This window comes from Gracilinanus agilis, chromosome 5, assembly GCF_016433145.1.
Source record: "Gracilinanus agilis isolate LMUSP501 chromosome 5, AgileGrace, whole genome shotgun sequence".
In the NCBI taxonomy this organism is placed as follows: Eukaryota; Metazoa; Chordata; class Mammalia; order Didelphimorphia; family Didelphidae; genus Gracilinanus; species Gracilinanus agilis.
Genome location: NC_058134.1, coordinates 41089195 through 41111400, shown reverse-complemented (window position 1 = coordinate 41111400; position 22206 = coordinate 41089195). Strand labels below are relative to the sequence as shown.

Sequence of the window (22206 nt, the reverse complement as noted above, 5' to 3'; positions counted from 1 at the left end):
AAAATTTACCAGTATATCCCTGGGTATAATTATGGTAATCATGTTTTTTTAAATTCCCAAACAAAAACACATTGCCTGACATAGGAAAAACAAATTTGAATGAGCAGTGGTGGGCAATCATACTTGAAACAGTAACAAGGTTGGATAAATAGAATGAAAATGCTTTGGTGATACAGAGTCTAATAATTTTTCAAAAAAAGATTGTGACATAATAGGAAGATTAAAATTCAAGGGATGGGGTTCCTGGGTTGTGGATCTTCATCTTCTCATCACATGATAAAATGAGGATGAGGTCTAAGAACTCTCAATTCTTGAAATTTGTAAGGTTCAAAGTCACATTTGGGCATGTGGTCCAGGGGAAAGAGTACTTCCCCTGGATTCAGAGGAATCAGAAGATCTGGGTTCAAATTTGACTTCAGGTAATTAGTAACTTTGTGACCCTGGTTACCTTACCTAATCTTTTTGGGCTTTGGTTTCCTTGATATAATGAGGGATTTGGATAAGATGGTCTCTTATGTCCAGTTCAGTTCTAGATTCTTTGATCCAAAACCTGTTTATATCATAGTTCAGTCAGGGTAGTCACAGCAATAAGCCCATCTATAGCTTGCATTGTCAGCATTGTCTCTTTAAAAATGCATATGACCTGGTAGCACAATGTCTGAAGCTACTCTCCTGTTTTACTTTGAATTAGTCTACCCAATGACAATTCTGAGTATTTAGCTGGTATGCATAGAGCACCTTAAGGTCTGTAGAGCATTTACTTTGCATTATCTAATTTGATTCTTACAGCAATTCTGTGGTATAGGTATTATCTTTATCCCCATATTACAGTTGAGGAAATTGAGGCAGACAGGTTTTTGTGACTTCTCTATGGTTATACAGCTAGCAAGTACCCAAGTCAGGATTTGAACTTAGATTTTTCCTATTCCAGTTCTAGCATATTATGCCTGTCCATCATTTCCTTGACCCTGAATGGCACATTAAGGTTTATAAAGTGCCTGTCTATGGGGCACAAGGTGGATGTATTACTGTCTCCATTTTTCAGGTGAGAAAACTGAGGATGAAAAAAAGGGTGAAATGGCTTTTCCCATGGTACGGAAGTAGTAAGGACCAGACCCTGATCTCTTGATTCAGCATCTAGTGCTGCACCATGCTGAACTGTAAGGGTGGCCTCATAGGATTTTAAGAACTTAGACTCAAAACTGAGAGGGACCTTAGAGGTCATTAATTCTAACCCTCTCATTTTACAGATAAAGAAAGCAGGGTTAAGAGACATTTAAGGACCTGCCAAACACAGCTAGTTGGTACAAGGGATAGAGTGCTGGGCATGAAGTCAGAAAGACCGTGGTCCATATGTACCTTCAGCACTTACTAGCTGTGTGGCCCTGGGCAAGTCACTGAATTTCTGCCTGCCTCAGTTTCCACAGACATAAAATTGGGATGATGATAATAGTGCCTACCTAAAAAGGATTATTGTGGGAATTGAATGAATTAATATTTGTGAAACTCTTAGTCTAGCACCTGGCATCATAGTATACTTCCTGTTTAATAAATATTATTCCCACAGTCACACAGCTTCTGAGTGACCAAATCAGGATTTGAATTGAGGTCTTTGGGCTCACACTTGCAAGATAGAACTCTTTAAGCTCTGACCAGAAACCATGTTCCATGAGAATCTATGGAGCACGCCTTCCCACTCCTGAAAAGTTACGTCCAGGGGCAACTAGGAATCATAGTAGATAGAGTGCCAGATCTGGAGTTGGCTAGACTTGGGTTCAAATTTGGTCCTAGATGTATGACCCTGGGCAAGTCATTTAACTCTGATTGCCTTAAAAAAGTTATGTCCAGGTCATCTTATTCAGAGACAAGGGAATGAGTCACATGACTTCTGAAGGCTCCTGTGCCTGTGTCTCTGACACTGCCCCTTTGAGATTGGGAGTAAGGTGGTTTGAAGAATAGACTAATGGGTTTAGAATAATGTCATTTGGGGCTTGAATCCTGCCCTCTGACGATTTGTTAGCTGTGTGCTGATAGACAGGTCACTTGAATTTTCAGAATCTCAATTTTTCTTCTGTAAAATGTGGAGAATGGTGCCTATGTTCTCACAGGGCTTTGGGGACGTAAAAAAGAGATCACATAAATCTCTCTACCAATTTGACGATGACAATTATTTATTAATAAAACTGTCTTCTAGAGGGCCTCCAGTGGAAAGGAAGGGACCTGACAATCTTTTTCTTGTGTGTTCCTATGTCTTTTCAGACTGAGAAGCTCCCCAGATCCCCTCCCAGAATTGGGTGCCTTATCTTTCCCCTTCTAGTCTCTTAGTTGTGATCTCAGAGAAGTGAGGTAATGAGCTGATAGGATTGAGACAGGAGATCTCTCCCTGGACAGGTAGATTCTCTGCCAGCAGCAATGGCGATGGCTTAATGGGGAGCTCAAATAGGACTAAGTTGGAGGACAGAGGCCTGAGGCAGCACTTCCAGGCAAGACAGACAGAGAGGAGGCTCCCTCCAGCTCAAGTCCATTAAAATGTCCATTGCTGTCTGCTCCTATTGGCTCAGTCTGGGACAAGATGTAATTGACTGGAACGAAGAGGAATGTTCTTTTCTAATCAGCTAAGTATCTCTTGGATGCCCTGATGAGCTGGGCATCCGAATTGATAGGAAAGTGGTCTGCAATTGCATCAATGGAGGGAACTCTTAGGTAAAGAACTTCTCCTCCTGATGCAGGTGGGGACCTCCTCGAAAAATATGATCTTAGAAAGTTGTCTAAAAGTCTGAGAGGTTAAGTCGTTTGCCCAGGGTCATCTAGCCAGTATGCACTAATTCATTTGTTGTTTTAATAGAAAAGAGAAGACATGACCAGTCTTAATCTCCAGACCTAATTTGAGTATCTGACTGAGATACCTTTGTGTCTCCTTCACACAGTCTGATGTCTTTTCTGGTCCTGGAATTGGAACCCAGGACCTCTTGAGCAGCGTTAATACCTGCTCTTTTCCCTCAATGTCTCAATGATATAATGATGAAAACTAAACAATCCCTATCATCAGGGAAGTTACATTCAACGGCAGGAAATGATGTCTATAAGATAAGTCAAGACAAAGAGACAAAAATTAGCATAAAATAATTTGGTAGGCATAAGGGGGGCGCAGATCAGGAAAGGCTTCTGGTAGGAGATGGCAATTATATTGATCTTGAAGGGAGCCAATGATTCCAAAAGGCAAAGATGAAGAGGAAGGGCATTCCAGATATAGGGAACATTCCTTTATCAATGAAAAAGCAAATACATAGGAGATGGGATATCATGTGCAGGGGGATCACAAGTAGACCAGATGGACTGGAATACCGAGTAGAACTGACAACAGTCTGGAAAGAATGGATTGGAGCCAGGCTGAGAGACTTAAAAAGACAAAAAAAGAGGAGTTGGTATTTAAGACTGCAGGCAACAGGGAGCCTTTGAAGCTTCTTGAGGTTTGGAGTGATGTGGTCATACCTGGGCTTGGAAAAATATCAGTTTAGCAACTGTAAGGAGTGGGGATTGAAGCGGGGAAAGGCCCTGAGGCAGGAGGACCAGTGGGGAAGCTCTGGAAATAGTCTAGGAGAGAGGTAAAGAGAGCCCCAGTTAGGGAGTGGCCACCTGAGTGGAGGGAAAGGGACAGAAGTGACAGATGTTGTAGAGAAAGAATAATGGTAGTAATAATGAGAACAATAGTTGCCATGTATACAATTCTTTTACCTATAATGCCAGTGCCTCTTGGTTGATGGGCTAAACCAGGTTAAGGATAACCAACAGGGCTTAAACCCATTGGTGATTTAGGGAGCATGGGAATCCCAAGCACAGGAATGGGGAGATGAGAATAATGGATCACCTAGAGTGTGACCAAGGTCTGCCATTGCACCCTGGGTCATTGCCAGTCACTGATTTTTCTCTTGCCACTAGACTTTGAAGACTCTGGAAGAGAGAGTGAGGCTGATGATTTTATGCAACTCTACTTCACCTAAATCCTACTCGCATCACTCTGTGATGTCATTGGGCCTCTTTGAAAACAAAAGATGGACACCAGATTTTCTATAGACAACAGATAGTGCAATGAATAGAGAATTGGATCTCAGATTCAAAAAGACCTGAGTCCGAATTTAGTCTCATGTATTTATTAGCTGTGTATCTAGATTCAAGTCATTTAACCTCTATCTTCCTCAGTTTCTTCATCTATAAAATGGAGATGATAATCACATTTACCTTTTGGGATTGTTGTGAGGATAAAATGAGATTTTTGCAAGGACTTTGAAAACTTTTAAGTGCTTTACAAATCTTAGTTATCATCATTATTATAGCATCATCATTGTTACCATGCAACTTACATGACCTCATTGAGTCCTCCTTTCAATCCTCTGAAGGAAACATTTCAAATATTATAGTAACCATTTTAAAGATGAGGAAACTGAGGCTCAGAGATATTTGATGACTTGTCCAAGGTCATCAGAATAGAAAGTGGCAGGATTGGAACTTGAAAATTGGTAATTTTTCTTGTGTATTCCAGACTTGATATGGAACTAGATTGGAGTTTGCAGTCCACTGAACTAATTAATTTTATTTTATATAGTTTAGCATTTAATATGCAAATATATGCAAATCAGATAGAAGTAGTATTCTGAGCCAAAACTCCTGCACTTTTTTTTGTTTTGTTTTACTGGGAGTGCACTATTGGGGTGGAAAGTGAGATAACAAATATTGCCAGCATTTGAAACTGCCTGTTGAACAGCCATTTGATTGAAGACTTAACTAAGAGTATTTCTCTCTTCTCTGACAAAATTTTATCTGACTGACATCTCTCTCTCTCTCTCTTCCTCCCTCTTCCCACTTCTTCCCTCCTTCCCTTCCTCTCTCCCTCACTTCCTTTTTTTCTTGCATGAAACAGAATGAAGAAGATGAGCAACATTTATGAATCAGCTGCCAATACGCTGGGAATCTTTAACAGTCCCTGTCTGACAAAAGTTGAGCTGCGGGTAGCCTGCAAAGGTATTTCTGACAGAGATGCCCTTTCGAAGCCAGACCCCTGTGTTATCCTCAAAATGCAGTCCCATGGACAGTGGTTTGAGGTATGTATTCCAGGAAAGGGGGAGGAGATTGGCTATGTGATTTGGCTCAAATATCCATCTTAATGATCTCTGGCTTTAATTTATAAAAAGCCACGTCTGAACTGGGATCTGCTAGAAGTAAATGCAAGGGAATACTGTGATAACGTGGCTTGTTTATATACATCGTCTGGAATGCTTGAGTGGCAGAGTGGATGGTGAACTAAACTTTAAGCTAGGAAGTCCTCGATTCAAACATTGCCTCTGACATCTACTGGCTCGATGGCACTGAGCAAGTTTCTTGCCCTCCCAGTGCTCTGGGCAATTCTTTGAGTCTCTTAAAGGTGCAGAGAAAATGTTGGTTTCCATTGGTAAACAGATTTACCACTCCCGTGAAATCCTAAATCCAGTCCCAGTTCACCAAATGCTTATCATGAGTAGAATATGCCTCTGAATATATAAAGAGATAATTAGACATAGCTCATGCCCTTAAAACATTTATTCCAATTATGTACCTTGCTTATTCCTGAATCTCCTCCCTTACCCTTTCCCCCAGCAACTTGCATAAAGCTAAAAAGTATTCTTCTCTCCTCAAATTATTTTAGAGAACTTTACTTGTACCTCTGTTTTGTTCCCATCACTCCCTATATCTTGTGCCAACCTAAATTAATTGCGCGTAGGGTTTTGTGAAGGAAAGCTTCCTGAGGGCAAGGAAGTTTTTTTTTTTTTTTTTTTTTTTTTTTTGTATTTGGAATCCCAACACCTAGCTTCCTACTAAGTACTTATTAGGCATCTGTTAAGTTGAATTTGTTAAATGAATGAAATAATGGTTTAGACTCCAGATCCAGTATGTATGTAATAAGAGGTGATAGTATGAGATGAATTAGACAGGCAGAGAATGATGACAATGTTATGCCAGAAATAAATTCAGCAGGAACTCATTGTAACATTTCTTCTTTACTATGCAAATATGAACATGCCAGAGTCAAAAAATGCCAGTTCCCAAAACATCGCAACAAGACCAGACAGAACATGATCAGTTTATCCTGTCATCACTTTCAATGATTCAATGGGAGTCTACCATCCACATAGTTCACAACTCAGTCTGAATGTGCAGATGGGTCAGCTCTTTGGTCCTCTGCACCAGAGAGGAAAAGTTGAAGGAAGATTTCAAAATAATCTAATGCCAAAGGCAATTATATTGAATTTTGGAATGTGGTCAAACGGAAGAGTGAGAGGATTTCTGCTTTGATGAAGGACAGTCAGGCATCCTAGCTTGGGATGTAAGGAAATTGATGAGCATTCTTTAAATATATTAGCCTTATAATAATGTATTGCTATTTGACACCCTAATAGTGTGTCATGCCTGTCAGCCACACACCGAAATTCCCATTTACTCACACAACTAGAGACAAGACTCATTTTGTGACTGGGCTGTGATCATTTCTTCTCCAGCCTCATTCCTTTGGTGGAGAGCAGAGGAATTAACTAGGCTGTAATAGGCATCTGACCACCAAGGATAATCCACAGAATAGTGACTTGCTCCCAAATAATGGAAAATTCATTATGTATCTTGTATCCTTTGTTCTATGAGTTTGTTTACTTTGTGCCTGGGAGAGAAGCTGAAAGAGGATTGAGCCATGGGTTTCTTTTGCCTGCTTGCTACCAGAAGGCCTTTGGCTAGGTATCTTTCTAATAAACTGTAATTTCTTCGCAGATTCCAAGGTCAAGGCTTGGTGAGGACCTGTATCCCATTTGTAGACTTTGTGGCATGTATTGCATCATTGGTTTTGGGAATGGGAACTTTAACCTAAAGGTTGGAGGTTGGGTCTGCAACATCCTCCATTATTTGCTCAGTAGTATTTCAGCTTGGATTCAGGCTGTGGAGATCAAAATTCAGACTTGATTGGTTTAAACCAGTATGTAGCTGGATAAATGATGGGATATGGAGACAGAAACCCTGTATTCAAATCCAGTTTTAACTCTGCTACTTCCTAACCTTTGATAAAGCTAATCTTAACCCACTAAACCTCTAACCCTAAACCACTTAAACGATTTAGACCTGAAAGGAGTCCCATCTAGTTCCAACCTCTTCATTTTAGAGCTGATAAAACAGAGACCCAAAGAAGGAAACATGATTTGTCCAAGGTTATATAGTAGAGAGTGAGACAGAGTTTGATTGATGTTTTTTGATCCCAGGTTTCAATCCTAGTATTCTTTCCATGCCATTACACCCCTGATCCCAATCAGTTCACATTCTACTCCTGCCATCACTTCATTACACCGAGGTTGGGAACTCTCAGGGTAGAAACTCTGCTGATAATGACTGGCAACTTATTTGCAATTTATTGCCTAGAGCACAAAGAGCTTAAGTGACTGACTTGCCCCTGGACACACAGGTGGTATGCATGTGTCAGAGGCAGAGCTTGATTCCAGGTCTCCCTAATTCCAAATCTCTTCTATTCGCTCTGTCCTTCTATATAAATAAGTGTATACAATGTACTTTTAAGGTGGAGAAAACACAAATGACTTTGGAGGAGGATGAGTGCGGGGGAAAAAGATTTTCCATTCAACACTCTTTCCTCCCTTCTGTGGGAGGCAGCCAGGCAGTGTGGCCCAGAGAGTTTTGGACTTAGAGTCAGGAAGACCTGAGTTCGAATCTTGATTTATATAAATAGTACATGTGAGATTGTTCCTGGACTTGGCAAAATTTCATGTTCATATACAAAAATGGCAAAGCATTCACAGGAAAGTGGGTGATTAAAGCCATTGGGAATGAGGGACTGACATCCTCTCTCAAAGTTGCTGTCCTCTGGCACACCCTCAGGGAAGAGGGAGAGTATATATCTGGTTGAGGTGGGTGCATTCCTTCCTTTCTCTGAGTAGAAGTCAAAGTATCTTCTGTTGTTTTTTTTTTTTCCCTCTGAGCTCTCAATGCCTAGCAGAGGAACCAGTACTTAGTAGGTGCTTAATAAAAGCTTGTTAAATTGCAGCAATCCTGTCACAGCTGTTCAGGGGTTAATTAACATAGGGTCAAGGGGAGAAGTGGGTCTAAGGAAGGCTCACTGCCCTTTCATACAACTATCAGCAAGGAGCTGTCACTCTCCTACATAGGGAGGGAAGGACAGGAAATCATCTTGAAATGTTTCCATTTTAAAATCTATTGTTGATTCTTTTGACATTCTACTGTCAAGACTAGTAGAGAAATGATTTAAGAAAAGATGCCCAGGATTTGAAAAATCCAGCTGATGGACATGGATTCAGAGATATTTGTCAACTGCAGGGATGGGCAGAAGTGGGGGAAAATGTCAAATGACAGCACTGTAGCTAGAAATCACAAGTGAGCTCCTTCCTCATAAAACTTTGTTTTCACACTTTGCTGACTTGTCTGTGGCTGGGGAGCTCACACCTCAAATGACAGACGATAAAGAACTACCAACGGTTTTAACAAAGTTTCCAAAGTGGCTTCTCATCAAAATCCCATTTGGGAAAACTTTAAGGGTTACTTTCTGTCTCCCCCTTCACACATTCTTAATAAGACTAATTTATTTTCATTTTGTAAAAAGCTGACACCCAGTTGAAAATGAAAGAGTATAGTTAGAAAAATATTTCTTCCCTGGCTGCCTTGAGTGAGAGAACAATAGATTCAGAAACAGAGGATCTTGGATTCACATTTCTAGCCCTGCCATACATATCCTGACTCTGTGACCTTACCTCTCAAGGGCTTGATTTTACCTCTGTAAAATAACAAAAGAGGTTGGGCAGGGTGATCTTTATTATCCCTTCCAGCTCTAGATCCTGTGGTCTTAAGATCCTAGAATGTCATTCAAACCACCTGGAAATAGTCATAAATGGAAAACCATTTGAAGATGTAGACTCTGACATTCTAGACTGAATGAGAAAAGATGGATACATCTCTAGGCCCACCTGATGAGGATTTGGGTTTATAAGAGGAAATATGACACTGCAGAGAGTGTTTGGCTTAGAGTCAGAAAGACATAGATTCAAATCCTACCCATTATAACTCTTGGCTTGGTAATCCTGAACAAGTCATTTCACTGTTTTATCTATTAGGCAGCTCTTGTGTACTCACCTATTGAGTTATAAATAGATTATTGAGAGTTCTTGTACTAGAAAGAAGTCACAATTCATTTGCATAGTCATGGTATTTGTGCCAGGAACATTTTTTGGAGAGGAGGGGGTAGAAGAATCATTCTATTAGCTTGCTTCTTTCCCATCTCCCCTTATTTTCTTTCCTCTGTTCACCTCCCTTCCCCCATACCCCTTTCTCTCTCTCTTCCTTTTCCTTGCATTCTTTTCTTTTCTTGCCCTCCTCATTTCTTCTTTCCTTTTCCCTCTCTCCTGTCCTTTCACTTTGTTCTACTCTTCTTCCCTACTCTTCCCTCTTCTCCTCTTTCCTTTTCTTCTGTCTTTAGTCTGAAAACAATACTTTCAGCTCTAGGCTCAAAGCCATTTCTAACCCTTGAGAAGAAGTGCCTCCTCAGATGCAGCCATCATCTTTCCTATTGAAATTTAAGGCCATTCTTTCAGGTTCTAACCTTAGTGAAGATGACATATTCCAGCTTAGAGAAAGCTTCAAAGTATGAATATTTTTACACTAGGAAATTTATTCTTTTTTTTAGCTTTGTTTTCTTGTAGTTAAAAAATATCCTCATTTTACCAATGTCACTTGACTAAAAGCATTTGTTAATTGCTGATTCAGATGTAGTGCTGGACTGAGAGAGTCAGACAGACGGGAGTCTGTTTTGTTGGAGTTTGTACTCTGAACCAGATACTCCCTTAAGGCTGAGGTTGACTCTGGGTTGGCCTGACCCTTTCAGTAATTCCTAGAATTAGACAAATAGACATTTAACTTTTTGGTTGAGACCTTTAGAACAGAGGTCTCCAACATGTGTATGCACATGTGTGTTTGTTTTTATGCAGAGCTAATTTTTCCCCAAAGCTTTGAGATAAAAAAGATGGGAGTTGTATGTTGATTGTGCCAACTTTTGCCTGAGTGGTAAGGAGAGAGAGAGAGAGAGAAAGGAAGGGAAGGAGGGGGAGGGAGGTTCTGGTGACCCATTGCTCTACTCTGCAAAGGCTTTGGATGGAAGAATAGCAACTGTCATAAAACTGTTCTACACTGGACAGTCTTGCTCAGTGATTGAACTGGGAAGGGAGCATTGAAGAATCAGAAAATTCACTCTTATGCCAACTTACTTCCCCCTGAGATGTGCCCTGAGTTGTGCCTTTCAGAACCTCACATGGTCTAAGACTCTAAGTGAATAATAAAGAACACCCAGAGAAATACCAACAGGTCAAATGAATGTATGATTGCTCTTCCTAGAGGTATGGAAAACAGAACTATATAATACATCACCATGAGTGTTAGGAGGGCAATCCCAGACTTCAAAAGCTGCAGTCTGAAGATTATCAGAGCCTTACCTGGCTCTTCACTTCCCTACTTCCTCCCACACTACATTACAAGTCTTAACAAAAAATAAGGTCAGGAGTCACCAGTCTGGGATGCTATTGGCTGCAGAGAACATCCAGGAATGTGGGCATGTATCAGACTAGTCAAAATGACCCTCGAAGACTTCTTAGCTAAGGTGTCAGAGTCACTCATGCTAGGGAGCTGCTCTTAGGTTGAACGAATGCCAACAGGCAGCTGAGGTTAACTATGTCTCATACTTTGGAACCAGAAGGTTAATTAGGAGGGAAGATAATTTGGGGGTTCTAGTCCTGTTCCATGATCTATTTCTCTCCCTACTCACAACACAAAAACTTTAATTATTCCTTGGAAGCTCAGTCCCACAGAGGTAACCTCTTGGTTAGTAGTCACCCACTTGTTGACATCTTGAGGAAGTAGCTGTAATGATGCTGTAAAGAATTCAAGTAAATAAATGCAAGGCAATATTGGGTGGGCAATTGGGTAACTTAGTTGTTATGACATAGGGTCCAGAAGACCTTGGTTCAAGCCCCATATCTGATACATACTGGCTAAGTGATCCTAAGCAAATGTCTTCACGTTAGTTCTTTAGGCAATTTTCCAAGATTTGGAATCACAAATAAAGTGCCCACCTGCATTGATAGATGGAGTTCTGTTATCTAAGAACAGTAATAGGTGCATATACCAATAATATCACATGTCCAATCCCTATTCCCTATTGTTGAGAGCGAATCATTCACGCCGCCCCAGTTCAGCAGGAAGTAGCTATGAGAAGCTAAAAATCGTCGCCCATTCTCCCCCAAACTCATGGACCTTTCTCTACCCATTAGAGTATATATTTGCTAAGGAACTGAATAGGTACTGATGGTATTGTGTAAATTCATTGACTACTAGTTAAAAATGGAATTTCTGTTAAATTTAAGAATGCACAAAACTTATATTGAAAAGCTATCTATTAGGATTTGCAGTGTGGGAATGATCAGACTTACCAGAAATGCTTATCAAACTGAATTTAGGGAAAACATATGAACATGTAAAATTGTTACTCTAAGACCTGTACCATCATATTAAGTAATAGGTAAAAATATAATTAACATTAGGGTTTCAAATTTTGGTAATTCAAAAATAATATTTTTGCATTAGGAATCTAGTATATTATGAATATAAAAAATTTGGACAGCATTGTAATTTATTAGGATATAAAATTATTTTAAAAGCTTGTGCAATGTATTAGAAGAAATTCATGATCTAAGGAATAACATGCAATTTGTTTAAAGAAAAAAATATTATTATGGGTAAGAATAAACATGTAGAATAGCTTCATGTGAACAGGCTCAGAGAGGTACAGTGACCAATCAAGTGTGACTTGCCAGCTTAGCTCTGTAAAGTGAAAAAATGAACAAGAAGCTAATGCAACTTTATAACATCAATAATGATTGTGCAAAAATTCAGGTTTCCCTAATTCACCACAATTGGAGCATAAATTTAAAATAAAAAGGGAAACTGCAGATATTATAGAGAATAAAAGACAGTTAATACAAAGGAAATATGGTTTGGAAATTTATAAAGCAAATAACATATGTTGTGACAACTTAAAATTAAGCCTTAAGACAAAAGGGAGATTTTACTCCACAATTAGAAGTATTTTTCATGTAAGAATTGATTTTAAGGGTTGAGGATTGCTAATGATTTTTGATATGGTACAATGTAATTTATTTATTGTGGTAACAGAAAAAAGAGTTGTAATGTTAGAGAACTTATTCCAGAATTTAACTTGGGATATTTCAAATGAGATGTTCTTTTAATGTATGTGCTATCAGAACTAGCAGCACGTAATCATGATACACAAGAAGTATTTAAAGTGGTTAATCTATGCATGGGTTTTAATAATACAGGTTCTAAGAATTTGGTAATTTTCAAAAGATGGAGTTTCTAATGGATAAATAAATAATAGGTGTGAATTCTAGTGCAAAATAGACCCAAAAAATGATGAATCAGAATAATCTTGATGGTATTTGATCAGCTATGTAGCAATGTTTTGAAGTAAAAGGAAACTAAACTGGAGATTCTATTACATTCTGTTTTAAAGAGAAGTTTGGAAGGAATAAGAGTAAATGCTTTGAAATTCATTTTGTTTATATACTGAAAGATTGCTAAAGGATTTAAAGTTATTTGTAAGTTATGGAGTTCAAACTAAAATCTGTTTCAGGAGATAATACAGCCCTGTTTTATATTTACTATGAAGCTACTCAATCCAGCACTCCTGTTCCTTAATTCAGGTTTTGTGACTTAAGTGTGAGATGTTAATTATTACCAAAATATGTAAGAATAACTGAGTGATCGGTCTTGTAGGGATATGAGGAAATGTTTTCCCTGTTTGTTTTTTGTGACAAGTCCCATAATCAGCACATAAGGCAAATTATACAATTAAAGTTTCCATTTCCCCAAACAACCTATTAGGTAGATAATTGGAAATTATCAAATTGTTAGGGAACATGCTTTGAGAAGTAGATGAAGTTAGTGATAGATGACTTGTAGCTTGCAGCTTTAGTTTACCACAATTGAAGTATTAGATCTTGAGCTTGGAAATATAACCCGAAACTTTCTGGATTTCCTCCAGAATCTGGGAGATAAAGAAATTTATTTGTAAAATAATAATTCAAGTATTTATAGATGTCCTATTAATGTGAGCTTTGCAAAAGGATATTTTGTAACAGAAACATCACTTGTCAACTCTGCAAACAACTTAGGAATCAAACTTCCTAGAAGGATCAATTCTTATCCAAGAATGATTTCTGGAGATAAAGTATGTTGGCAAAGATACCCAAATGTTAAGGTTTAATATCAGTTTTTCTTGTACTAAATTTTCTTGTGTTACTCTTTTGCCTGAACCCCATCTAGGGATTAACCCCCGTGGCCTTCTCCCCGGCCACCTATGGCAAATGGACGTCACCCACGTCCCTTCTTTCGCTAAACTTTAGTATATCCATGTTTCTATCGACACGTTTAGCGGTTTTCTTTTTGCATCTGCACAATCTGGCGAAGCCACCAGGCATGTTATCAAGCATATGTTCCTTGCTATGTCCATGATGGGAAAGCCCCTCTCCCTCAAAACAGATAATGGCCCCGGCTATACCAGCCAGGCCTTTAAACTATTCTGTTCTCAGTTAGGCATAAAGCATGTTACAGGAATCCCCTACAACCCACAAGGACAAGGCATTGTTGAACGAGCAAATAAAACCCTTAAGAACACCCTTTTTAAACTCAAGTCCCAAGAAACCCTTTACCCATTGTGTGGCAATCAGACCCTGCTTCTTGCACATGCCCTTTTTGTTCTTAACTTCCTCACACTGGATGCGGAGGGGCGTTCCGCTGTTTGGACCTCCTTTTTTTTGAAAGAGGGCGGACTATGCGCAGCCCTGAAAGAAGAATGTTGTTTTTACGCAGACCACACTGGCGTTGTAAGGGAATCTATGGCAAAATTACGAGAACGCCTTGCCCTAAGAAAAAGGGAGGCTGAGGCTCGGGAAGGATGGTTTAACAATCTCCTAAAAGGTTCCCCTTGGCTTTCTACCCTGATCCCCACCATTTTAGCCCCCTTTTTATCTTCCTTCTAGTCCTCACCTTTGGCCCTTGGGCTTTCCAACGCCTGACCAGACTTATCAAAACGAGAATTGACTCAGCCCTCACTAAGTACCCTATGGTCCAATACCATCGCATAGAAATAACAGACACTGAACGGCCACACACCTTGCCTGACAGTGACCGTCTCCGTTTCACCGGCAGGGCGGTAACCCAATGACGGGATTAGCACAGGTCCTTGACCCTTGATGGTCAAGTAACTCCCCTGTGTAGCCTAAGACAGGGGCCGTCACTGCGGTCCTGGCAAAATCGCCTCTTTAAATGAAAAGAAAGGGGGAATTGTCAGAGACCAAGGATCAAAACTTAGAGACCAAGGATCGAAACCTAAAAACCATGGAGACCATAGAAACGAAACTTAGTGAAGGATTTCCCAAGAAACGAAACTTATGTTAGGAATAGAAACTTATCCAGCTTCATCCGGGATAGGCGTGGCGAGACCAACGGCCCGAGACCACTGGAAAATTCCTTACCCCAGTCCTAGAAGCATATAAACCCACTCCCTGCACTCAATAAACGAGCCTTGTCACAATTAAGACTGATTTGTCTTTATTGCGCCTCGGTTCCCTTCTCTCCCCCTATGGTTCTTCCAGGTGGCTGACTCACGGGTCTCTCGCGGTTGTATCCGGCTGGATCCAGATATATTCCTAATTAGAGGCACATGAGTAATTATGGGTATGGAAGTACAGAAAACATCTAGGTGACTCATTGGATAGTGCCAGGCCTGGAGTAAAAAAGAACTGGGTTCAAATTCTTCCTTAGAAACTTATTGGCTGCATGACCTTAGTCAAGTCACTTAACCCTGTTTGTCTCAATTTTCTCATCTGTAAAAATGAACTGGAGAAGGAGATGGAAAACCACTTCAGTATCTCTGCCTAAAAAGCCCCAAATGGTATCATAAAGAGTCAGATATGGAAAAACAACCAAACAACAACAAAAATAAGAGAAACACAAAATAATCTGTGAGATCTAAGGGCAAAGATGACAGTAATGAGACAGGGGACAGGGGAGTGAAAGTCTCTTACTTCCTGCCAACATCTTTCCACCACTTACATGGATAATTACCTAAACCTCTCTTTCCTTCTACTCCTTGCTTTTAGAAGATCCATAAACTTTGAATAGACTTGGATTTGTGTGTTCCATTTTCCAGTTGTCTCTAATCTGTAGACTGGAAAGCTTAGCAAAAACATGCTGATAACCTTAACTTTCCATCTGTGTCTCCCCTGCCAATCAGTGTTCCCATAGTTTGGCAGTATTATGAGAGTAGTGACAAGGAAGCTCACTCTATCTGGAAATTGTGGAAGTCCTCTGGGTCAGGTTGCAGGCTAATTAAATATTTTATCTCCATCTGAGCTGAGAAATGTTTGAGTTCCTATCTCTGGATGGTCTACTTTTAAACACTTAATATATTTCTGGGGCTCTTTCTCAGCTCAGAATTTAGTCTACTGTGTTTTTTTCCTCTCCGAGTGTGAAGACCAGTTGTCAGGGAGAGATTAGTCTTGTAAAGTTTTGTATTAAAGGAAGAAACTGCAACATAATTTTTTTTTTGGAATTTTGTAAATGTCTGCCCTCTTGGAATGATTTTTAAAGAGTGGGAATAGGGACTAGGAATGAATTTTTCTGAAGTTTCTTTCAGTTAAGGACTGCCTCATTTAGTTGGGGCAATGCTAACTCGAAGCATTTCAGAATTTCTGGAAACATTAGTTAACTCCCAGAGGAACAACAACAACAAAAAAGATAGAAGGTTATGGGGGCTGAATACTGGAAATAATACTAGAATTTATCCATTTGTTGTTGTTTGATCACATCCAACTTATTATGACCTCATGGAGCAGAGCACACTAGGCTCTTCTGTTCTCCACTTTTTCTCAAAGTCTATCCAAGTTGATGTTCATTGTTTCCATGGCACAATCTCTCCATCTCAACCTCTGCTGTCTCCTTTTCCTTTTTCCTTGAATCTTTCCCAACATCAGAGACTTTTCCATTGAGCCCTGTTTCCTCAAATGTGGCCAATGTATTTAGGCTTCAGTTTCAGTTTTGAGCTTCTAGTGAATAGTCTGAATTAATTTCTTTAAATATTGACTTATTTGATCTCCTTGCTATCCAAGAGACTGCCAAGTCTTCTTTAGCACCACAATTAGAAAGCACCATGCATTGATTAATTTTACTGAATTTTTTCATTAATTTGTTCTTCTTTGTTTGAAGGGATGGCTTCCTGAATGGCATCCAGGAAGTAGAAATATATTGGGGAAATGAGATGAGTTAAATCCAAAATCAATCAATACAAATTGTGTTTAAATTATTTTTATAAAAAAGCATTACAGTGTTGTGGGCAGGGAGATTCATCATGAAACAGGAAAGAGGAAATTTGGGTGAAATAAAAGAAAGCATTACTTTAAACAGTAACCTTTGGAAACTTAAGATATCAGTTATTCAGAGAAATGCATAAGTTGAAAGTAAAAAGACAGGCTCATGAACATTTTCTTTCTATATTGAAAGCCTGGATGGAGAAGTAGGGGAGGATAATAGGAGCCATATTCCCCACATCCCTGAATGTAGAGGGGGACAATGGCAGTTTTAGTCCTTTGTCAATGTAGAAAAAAGAGAGATTATTGTTTAGAAAATAATTATAATATGAGGTGCTACCAGAGGTAGACTGGGATGAGCAGCCCTTTCCCTCTACTTCTTGTTCCCTGTTCATTCAGTTTAAGTATCCTTCATTCTACCTGCATCAAGTACATTTTGTGGCACCTGCCTCACATGCAAAATTTCCTTAATTATGGTTCTGAGGCCAAATCTTCTCCCAAAGAGAATATGGTTTTGTGACTATCAGCATCAAAGGAAAGAAACCTTGACAAAATGGTATTTAAAATTGAGAACATAAATGTACATACTACTCAGCTCAGGGTGTTTTCTCCTTGACCATGAAGACCAGTTTCTATTATGGACAAATTGTTTAATTAAAAGTTCTATAGAAGGAAGAAACTTTGAGGTTTTTTTAAAAATGAAAGCATAAATACAGGCAGCCTTGTGAACTTATGACTTGTGAGTAGCTTTATCTGCTTGCTTGCCCATATTGATGGCCACTGCCCCCTTGCCTCTTTCTGTCTGAACTATGTCCATCTGTTGGAGACTCCTACTTCCTAAGCTATGCCTTATGGTTGACCCAGTCTTCTCTTGCTATTGCTGTGGGAGCCACCCTCATCCCTGCACAACCTCTTCTCTGTCTTCTCATTGGTAGATTGTTCCACCTAGCTAGCCAGCCATATCTAAGAGCTTCTACTCTTCGTTCCCTGCCCAAGACTTGAAGAGGTTCAAAGTGCTCAGGATGCCAAGGGGTTAAAAGCACAAGTATTGTAGCAGAGCTCTGTCCTTGGTACTACTATTTTCAAAATTGATTTTTATTGCAGATTTGAACCCAGGACCTCCTGTTTCTAGGCCTCTCTATCTCCTGAGTCATCTAGCTGTCCCTTCTCCTAATATTCTTATACTTGGGTTTGCTAAAGAGGTGAGCCTGAGGCTACTTCTGCATTGCTCTGGTGGGCAGGATTGCAGAACTCTTCTCTCTTCAAGAGGCTAGAAGGACCTCAACATTTCCTAGGGAGTCTCTCTTCCTTTATATAGGAAACTTGGAGTCAGGATCTGGGAGATCTAGAAATATTTTTTGGGGGGGCTGGAGGGGTCAAAGAATTGGCAACTATGGTGTGCTTCTACCCTAAGATATCATTAGTGGCTCTTGGAGTAGGCACATAGCTACACATATGCAGCAGTTTTCCTCTAATCTCACCCCAAGACCAAAGTCTTCTTTTATCTCTGCTGCTCTTTGGTCAGATCTTGCTGACCAGGAATGACTATGCCATTTTCTTCTCCTTCCTTCCTTCCTTCCTTCCTTCCTTCCTTCCTTCCTTCCTTCCTTCCTTCCTTCCTTCCTTCCTTCCTTCCTTCCTTCCTTCCTTCCTTCCTTCCTCCCATTGACTTTATGGCTCCTGCATAAAGAGCCATATCTGGCCCTCAAAAGAGCCAGATATGGCTCAAGAGCCATACATTGCCGACCCCTGGCTTAGAGCTAACCAATTCAGCCTCAGTCTTCCATAACAGCCTCAGCTCACTAATTCATTGCTGATCAATGCCTGTCATTCTTCCTCAATGACATATGAATGGATTTACTGATGGGCACATATACTCTGTTTATTGGAAGGTATAATCAAAGCCATTCAAATGGTTAACTCTGCAAACTCATCCAGTTAATCAATATTCTTCACATTAATGTGCTTTTACCTAGCTAATCACACCAAAAAGATACTTGGTGTTAAGATTCTTGGTTCAGGTTGGATTTCTTGATTAGTGCCATGCCACTCTCCACATCCTCTATCTTCTAAATATGTCCTTTTCACAGAAACCTTGTAGGTGTTGCTGAAACTGAAGAGTGAATACAAATATCTTAAGCTGTCATCTTTAATTCTGAATGATTGCTCCACTTGACGCCTCTCCTCATTGAAATAGGGAAAGGCAAATTGGTTTAAGAGCCTGTCATATTACACAATTCAAGAGGAACCTGTGAAGGAAATGTGCTCTGATATTCTCGGAGGGAAGAAAAATATTGTGACAACTCCCCACAGATTATTTCCTATATAATTTGGTAATTGTGGAGAAAAGATTAAAAGATATTATGAGGATTATGAGAGATTTTAGAGGAGACTATGAGATTTTAGAGTTAGAAGGGGCCACAGAAGTCATTTGTTCCAATTATCTTCAAACTCTCCTACTGACCCTAATATATTTCAGAGGAGAGAGTAATTACTTCCATTCTGACTTCATGGAAGAGGGGAACTGAACCCTGAAGGATGAATAGAAATTCATTATGAAAAAAAGAGAAAGTGATGAAATTTTGGGTAGAGGAGTTAGTATAGGTAAAGGGAAAAGAATGGGAGAAATGATAAATAAATCTTGGAAAAATACAGGTAAACCAATTTAACTTGAGTAGAGAGTTCATATAAGGTAACCCTGGAAGATAAGCCAGAAGCATGGTGGAGTGTGGGTTGAGAAGTCTTAAAGGTCAGGCTAAAGAGTAGAGTCACTGAGTTATAGGCAAAGTACCCAACTGGGAGGGAAATTAAAAATGTGAGAACTATATGAATATCAGCTGATCCCTCTTCTTTCATTGATATCATATCATTTTTATTTGTTATTATCTCACAAAGAGCAACTTTATTTTGGTCACAGAACTTCACCAACTTTGAAATCTTTTTAGTTTCATGGAATGGACTTTTCCTAAGGGAAGTCTCTGGAATGTTTAACCTAGAGAAGAGTTGATAGTTGCATTTGGATATTTAAAAGAAGGTCATGGGGAAGGAAATTAGATTTCTTCAATTTGATCCCAGAAGGCCAAAATAGGAATAGTATGTGGAAATTGCAGAGAAGCAGATTTTGGCTTGATGTAAGAAAAAAAAACCTTCTGAAAAATTAGAACACTCCAAAATTAGAGTGGCCTGACTCAGGAATTAGTAGGTTTCCCTTCAATAGACATCTTCAAACAGGGACTGGATGAAAATCGGTTGTTGATATAGAAAATGTTCTTTGGCAAGTATGGACTAATGGCCTCTGAGAACCCTGCCAATTAAACTCAGTGAGTCCAGGGATTTTTATCTAATTGACTAATGTATTATCAATAAAAAATAATAAGTTGACACTTAGAGTGGGACAAATTCATCTAATAATTCGAATGAAAGGAAAAATAAAGTAACTGATAGTCTTAAAATCGAAATTCCCCAATTGTCTTGTGAGTCGACATTAAATAGCTGCTTCTTATTTTCACTTCCCTAATTCAAAACCTTTCTTACATCTGTTCCATTGCAAATGCTCACAGACTTTCCTAAACTTTGTATTGCCACAATCATCTTCCTAAATATTGTTTTCCTCATGCTATCTATCCTCTCCCAAACCTTCACTGAGTCCCCACTGTCTATAAAATAAGCCTCAAACTTATAAATTCCCATTTTAAACCTGGTCCTTCCAACCTGCCTCCTACCCCCAGTCTAAACCTCATACATTTCCCTCAACAATTGTAAATATCAGGATTCTAGATCATCTTGGGTGTGCAGAACAAAAACAACCACTTTCCTCAATCCTCCAACAACCCCTATGTACAACAGATTATTGAAATATTCTGCCATATCATTTATTTATGGGTCACTCTTAAAATATTTCCTTTTATAAAATATGCAAGAGTGGATGGTACATGGTAGGATAATTTTCCTTACATTTCGAGAGGCAGCACTAACAAATGAGTCAGAAGCTTAAATCATTCACCAGGCACCACAGAGTTTCGATTCTGTTTGGGGTATTCTATAGTCAGTTTATCTACTTAGAAGAAAAAAACTATTAGTTCAAGAAATACAGAATTCTTCTTTCTTAATCTCCAAAATGTCAGAAGAAATGAATGGGCCTAATATAACCATCTTCAGACTAATAGTTCATTCTATTTAAATCTTCACTGCCCCAGACTGCCAAAAACATAACACTCTTACAATGTCAGTAGAGTGAGAGGTACAGGATCTATCTCAGTGAGGGGCAACCTTTTGAGCTTGGTGTGTCAAAATTCGCCAAAAAACCAGGCATAACTTGGGTGGTGTGTCACTTCGAGAAAAAATCATAATTCTGCGATATTTATATTTTAAATAACAAAAATGTGTAATTGTAATATATAACTGTATGTAATAAACCTAAACAAGTAAATTAACATAGGTAGAATTGTCATCTATAGTGCATAGTGTCTACATTACACTACAGCAAATGTTTCATCCTTGGCATGCGGCCCCATACTTCTCTGTATGTGGCCGCATACGACCACGTGTCATTGAAAATGACTATGTGGGTCAGTGCTGACGTGTGTCATAGGTTTGCCATCACCAATCTATCTCATCCAGCTATTGACCAGGGGAAGTAGAATTGGTCTCTAAATATGTTATTAATTTCTCCCAATGAAGGCATGACCTCACTGGGTGGAGAGTCAAATGGGAAAAATAATTTTCCTATATGTACTTTGTGTGTGTGAAGATATACATATATATACACATATCCATATATATCCTCATATATATCTTGACACACACATACATATGTATATACTATTATGATTGAAATTAAGGTAAATTGAGGCATGTTATAAATAAAAATTAATCTTGGAGGCTTAATACTAAATTTATAAGCATTTATTAGGAAACAGAGTAAGAGAGAAATAAGGTTTCTAACTTTTCTAATTTAAGTAGGATCAGGTCCTGGATTCCAGCTTGGCAAGGTCCCCTCCATGCTGCCACTTGTCAGAGATGGCAAGATGAGATAAAAGCTACAGAAAGAGCCAGCCCAGAGAGAGAGAGAGTTAGACCAGAGACAGGTACTGAAGGAAAGAGAGGGATTCTGCCCCAGGTCCTTCCATTGCCCAATGGCTTTCCTATGTCAAGCCATCTGGCTTCCTTGGCACCCAACCACCATCACACCAGACACATGATTCTGTGACTCCTCTTTTCATCTACTGGGGTGAGTTTCTTCTGAGATTGGACTGGGTGTGAGGTCCCACAACATTCAATTCACACAGGCACAAAGTTCTGAGCACATTCAATTTATTTGTAAGACTAGCAATTACCAATAAAAGGGGTCTTTATTCCCCAGTCCGTCAAAAGACCACAAGGTGGGGCTTACAAGCCTTCATATAATTTTGAGAAGTACAAGAGAATAAGGAACAGGAATAATAAAAAATATGACTGGTTACAGTTAAAAGTATCATAGATGATGGAAAACAATATGATCGGATAGAAAACAATATTATTGGATGGAAGTCAGGAATACACGACTAGCAGCAACCCCTCTTTCCATTTTGTTGCTCATGGTGATGTCTACCTGCATAGTTAGTTAGAGCCACAATGATAACAGTTTAGACTTTCTTGAAGGACAGCCAGCATTGCAGAGATAACAGACTTCCTGGTGTCTACTTACATCTTGCAAGGCTTATTAGTAAGATAACAGATCTTCCTTAATTGTACATGG

General features: G+C 39.3%; 1 protein-coding gene across 1 annotated transcript in view; it reads left to right on the top strand.

The window, feature by feature from the left end:
• The first annotated feature begins 4919 nt into the window (after nucleotides 1–4919).
• The window catches only part of CPNE4 (copine 4), a 350799-nt gene continuing 333512 nt past the window's right edge, over nucleotides 4920–22206 (top strand). The window contains exon 1 of the mRNA XM_044678896.1: nucleotides 4920–5099. Within this exon, the coding sequence (XP_044534831.1) occupies nucleotides 4920–5099 (180 nt within the window). The remainder of the gene's footprint in view (nucleotides 5100–22206) is intronic.